The 5,000-nt window shown below is 38.4% G+C and overlaps 1 protein-coding gene across 12 annotated transcripts in view; it reads left to right on the top strand.

The window, feature by feature from the left end:
• Positions 1-5,000, top strand: part of LOC144959128 (uncharacterized) — a 141,325-nt gene that overhangs the window by 101,577 nt on the left and 34,748 nt on the right. For all 12 annotated transcript variants that reach the window (XM_078891588.1, XM_078891580.1, XM_078891591.1 and 9 more), the window contains 3 exons: positions 928-1,046; positions 2,858-3,090; positions 3,547-3,652. In XM_078891588.1, coding sequence (XP_078747714.1) covers positions 928-1,046; positions 2,858-3,090; positions 3,547-3,652 — 458 coding nt within the window. The remainder of the gene's footprint in view (positions 1-927; positions 1,047-2,857; positions 3,091-3,546; positions 3,653-5,000) is intronic.

Raw genomic sequence — 5,000 nt, forward strand, 5'->3', positions numbered from 1 at the left:
GTTACTAAGTTACTATCGGCCATTACGAGGGAAGTGACGTCACGACTGTTGAAGCCTTTTGAATAAATAAATAAACAGACCTGACCAATTACTGCAAAGGTTCGGTACAATTACGAATTTTCAGCTTTAACTGAGAGCTATATAATTAGAGATATTTAATTAGGTAAATATTGATGCCAATTTTCCGTTTATTTACAGAATTCAGTATAATAATAATAATGCTGAAAACTTATATAGCGCTATAACTCCGATACACCAGACTCTAAGCGCTTAAATTACAAATTACTTAGGCTGAAACATAATCATTTACACACACAGCACACACACACACACACAGACACACGCACACACACACACACACACACACACACACACACACAACACAACCCAAACCTATGGTATAAACCCTCAGTATATTATCCAATCACCTGCTATACGGAAACGTGTAAGAACATAATGTCATTTTACTGGAGTCCAATGCTTAGAAAGGGCTGGTCAATGTGTTTGCGTGAAAGTTCAGTAAATTTTTTCTTCCTGCATTGGCAACCCTGGGTAAAACTTCTTGAAAACCAGATTCTGATGCCAGAGTTTGTATATAATGGACTTTAAAGAATTATTTTTACGTACTGAGGACAGATTGGTAATTTTAAAGGTAGTTATGATGTCTGCTATCCTTTTAATCCTGAAAATTACGAATTTTTCCTCTTTCAAATTGGCAGACATACATATACCTATATTTATATATACATAAAATATTTCAAGTGTAATTGTGATCAAATTCTACAATATTGTTTCGGAAGTGATGAGAGAAAATGCTTGAAACAATATTGTAGAAGTTGATCACTTTTACACACAATTACTGATACTACCACTAATACTAATACTAATATATATATACTATATAATATTCGACAAAAATGTCCACAGGGTATAAATGGGGAACCTCTACCGCCCAAGAAGAAGCCAACGACGGCCAACACGGATCGGCCGTTCCTCATGATGGTACCAGATCCAGAACACAACATCAATGTCAGGATTGGAAACAAGTGAGTCACAATCACCTTTGAGCTTTGAGCTTTTATATAGCGCAATATCTGTGTTGTACTCTCCAACCCAAATTCTTGTGTCTTGTCCATTTCCTACTTTTTGTGTGCATCACATCAGCTCTTCCTGTTTACGTTCTCCTCTAGAAGATTAACTCACTCAACCCTAACACCGACTATATCCGTAGTTTACCCAGGTTACTTTTACCCCATGCCTATTTATTACATTTTTCTATGAGACAAATTAAAGGCATAGTATCAAAGCTAATGTTTTTTAGTTTTTACATGTTAGTGGTAGTGGAATAAAACTATCTATGTACATGCTCATTTTAATTAATTTTTTTCCAATTTTGAAAAGTAGCAAAAATCTCCAGGATTGAGTGAGTTAAAGGTGTTGACTTCTAACACACAACTTTCTAAGTATCATTTAATCATTTGTCCCGTACTACATTGGTGACCCCGACGTGATCTATTCATTCTACATCATCATGTCTATAGAAACAAACAAGACACAAGAATTTGGGTTGGAGAGTACACCACACATCCACTTAATGTGCTCATAGGGCATTACACAGGGGTCCTCTAACCAACAGCAACATTTAATATGTACAACGCGACATATAAGCCTGTTAGGGGATAATACAATATTTTTTTTCAGGCAGAGACAATGCTGTTAACGGCCAGGTACTCATTTTACACCTGAGTACGGTGAGAGAATGTGAGTAAAGAGCCTTTTCCAAGGACTCAACTATGCGCCGAGCGAGGCTTAACTCAAGACCTTCCGACCTGAAAGCGAGTGTCATACCACTAGACCACATAGCCACACTTTTCTTAACTTTTTTTGGACATAAAAAATATACAGTCACATCTCTCTAATTCGAACACCTCTGTTCCCTGCATTTTGTCTTTGCTTTGCTGTGTGGCCTTGAGCAAGTCACCTCGCTCTAGCTCAATTTTTGGCACTGCACTGCGGCTGACCCCTGGGTTATTCCAGTTGTCTTCCCTTGGACTCGACCCTAGAGACAAATTCCTCCTATGGGATGAAAAAAGGGAATTTTATTTTTATTTTATTTATTTTACAGATCTTGACTCTCTCTCGAGTTCACCCTCATTAGAAATCGACCAAATTAGTTCAATTTTCCATGCATTTTTGTTCGGCTATGTGGTCTAGTGGTATGACACTCGCTTTCGGATCAGAAGGTCCTGGGTTCGAGGCTCGTGCTCGGCGCATAGTTGAGTCCTTGGAAAAGGCTGTTTACTCACATTCTCTCACCGTACTCAGGTGTAAAACGAGTAGCTGGCCGTAAACAGCGTTGTCTTTGTCCGAAAAAATTTGTAATATCGCCTAACAGGCGTCATGTTAAATGTTGCTGTTGACCAGTGACCCCTTTGTAAAGCGCATTGAGCACATTTAGTGGATATTGCGCTATATAAAAGCTCAATTTCTTTCTTTCTATGAACTCGAGAGAATCCGATTCAGTAGTCTGATGTCACGCCACCCGGCAACGGCGGCCATTTTGGTTCTAAACAAAGAAAATCATTACTTTTTATTTTTAATGCTGGCTACAACTTTTCATATGCCTTGTGATCAGAATGTGTAAAAGTCAAAACATGATCAAATTTATGGGTTTTTTTTTCCTCTGGATACCCTATATTTCATATGGGCATCCGCCATTGTTCCGATAGTTTAGAGCCAGTGTTACTAAGTTACCATGCGTCATTAGGAAGGAAGTGACGTTACGACTGTTGTAAGAGTATTAAGGTTCCCTCTACTGCATCATTTTTCTTGTAACATTTTTCTTTCCACATTACAGGGATTCTGACCAGCTGAGCGACTTCTCCGACTCGGATCTCTTTGCATCGGACGAGGAAGTGTCCGATGAGGAAGAGTCGTCGTTTTACCCAAACACCTCCAAGGAACTGGCTCGAATCTCTCACCCTAGGAAAAATCGTCACCGAGGAGGAAAGGGCAAAAAATCCTCTCTCTTCAGGAAAGACGGAGCTGATGAGGAGGACAAAGAAAAGGACAAAACGAAAGGTTCTCTCGGTACGTCTGAGCATGCGGGATTGGTTGTTATCAAATAAATTGGAATAAATATTAAGCTTCAATATATAGCACTAGACAATATTTCAAGTTTCCCCCCTTTTCGAAACAATTTTTTTAATTATGTAAGAAAAAGAGTACCATTCATTTGTTTTCGGTGTTCTTACATATTTAATCATTTATTTTGGTGAAGGGGATACCCAAAACGGTCAACAATATTTGTCTTATTATTATGAGTATTGTTATTATTATTATTATTATTATTATTATTATTATTATTATTATTATTATTATTATTATTATTATTATTATTATTATTATTATTATTATTATTATTATTACTTTATTTTTGTAGTGGTGGTAATAGTAGTAGTATAAAGTAAATTCAATGTGCAATAGAAAAAAAAAATATATATATAAATTCTAACCAGCTGTTGTTTTTTTTCTTCCCCATTCTAGATGAAGGCGAAGACTTTCCCGATGATCCAGGGCCCATTATAGAAGTCCCAAAACAAGAACTCAAGCTTTTGACAGATCTGGTGCCAGCAGAGAATGACGATCCCAGGTTGGTCCTTGGTAGATTAGACACACAGTGTAGTGCCAATAATGATAAATGATAATAATGATGATGATGATGGAAATAATGATGATGTTTGATAAACTGTCGTCATCATCACCTTTATTTAACATTTCTATCATTTTTGGGTGAAAATGCATAATCCTATATTTTTCACCACTCACAGAATTGTGTTAATTTATTTTCAACAAGATATGAAGTGAGTAGAAAAGTGCCAGAAGACAATAGAGAATAAAAATTTTTCGCGGTGGTGGTGGGGTTTGAACCTGCGACCTTATTGGTACGACAACTCCGCCTGGCAGGTGAGAGCGTGGCTCTACCGTGTGAGCTATCCACGAACACAAAAATATTCGTTTCAAACCCAAGTCATTTCTAGATCCCTCTCTCACCCACTTCTGGGACCGCCGATTCGTTCGCCCACCACCATCGCGAAGTATTTTGACCAGCAGTTAAGCTTAATAGCCAATATTCTCAACACAAACATATAACATAGAAACGATTGAGACATTGAGTATGCTCCGGTGTATGGGGTGAATTTTTAATTCAGAAAAGTGAGTGGAGCAGGCACTTATGTTGGTAACAACAAGATATGAAATGAGTAGAAAAGTGCCAGAAGACAATAGAGAATAAAAATTTTTCGCGGTGGTGGTGGGGTTTGAACCTGCGACCTTATTGGTACGACAACTCCGCCTGGCAGGTGAGAGCGTGGCTCTACCGTGTGAGCTATCCACGAACACAAAAATATTCGTTTCAAACCCAAGTCATTTCTAGATCCCTCTCTCACCCACTTCTGGGACCGCCGATTCGTTCGCCCACCACCATCGCGAAGTATTTTGACCAGCAGTTAAGCTTAATAGCCAATATTCTCAACACAAACATAAAAAAATTTTTATTCTCTATTGTCTTCTGGCACTTTTCTACTCACTTCATATCTTGTTGTTACCAACATAAGTGCCTGCTCCACTCACTTTTCTGAATTAAAAATTCACCCCATACACCGGAGCATACTCAATGTCTCAATCGTTTCTATGTTATATGTTTGTGTTGAGAATATTGGCTATTAAGCTTAACTGCTGGTCAAAATACTTCGCGATGGTGGTGGGCGAACGAATCGGCGGTCCCAGAAGTGGGTGAGAGAGGGATCTAGAAATGACTTGGGTTTGAAACGAATATTTTTGTGTTCGTGGATAGCTCACACGGTAGAGCCACGCTCTCACCTGCCAGGCGGAGTTGTCGTACCAATAAGGTCGCAGGTTCAAACCCCACCACCACCGCGAAAAATTTTTATTCTCTATTGTCTTCTGGCACTTTTCTACTCACTTCATATCTTGTTGTT

This window comes from Berghia stephanieae, chromosome 13 (assembly GCF_034508935.2).
Source record: "Berghia stephanieae isolate SIO BIC M18660-M18661 chromosome 13, UCSD_Bste_1.3, whole genome shotgun sequence".
Taxonomy (NCBI): domain Eukaryota; kingdom Metazoa; phylum Mollusca; class Gastropoda; order Nudibranchia; family Aeolidiidae; genus Berghia; species Berghia stephanieae.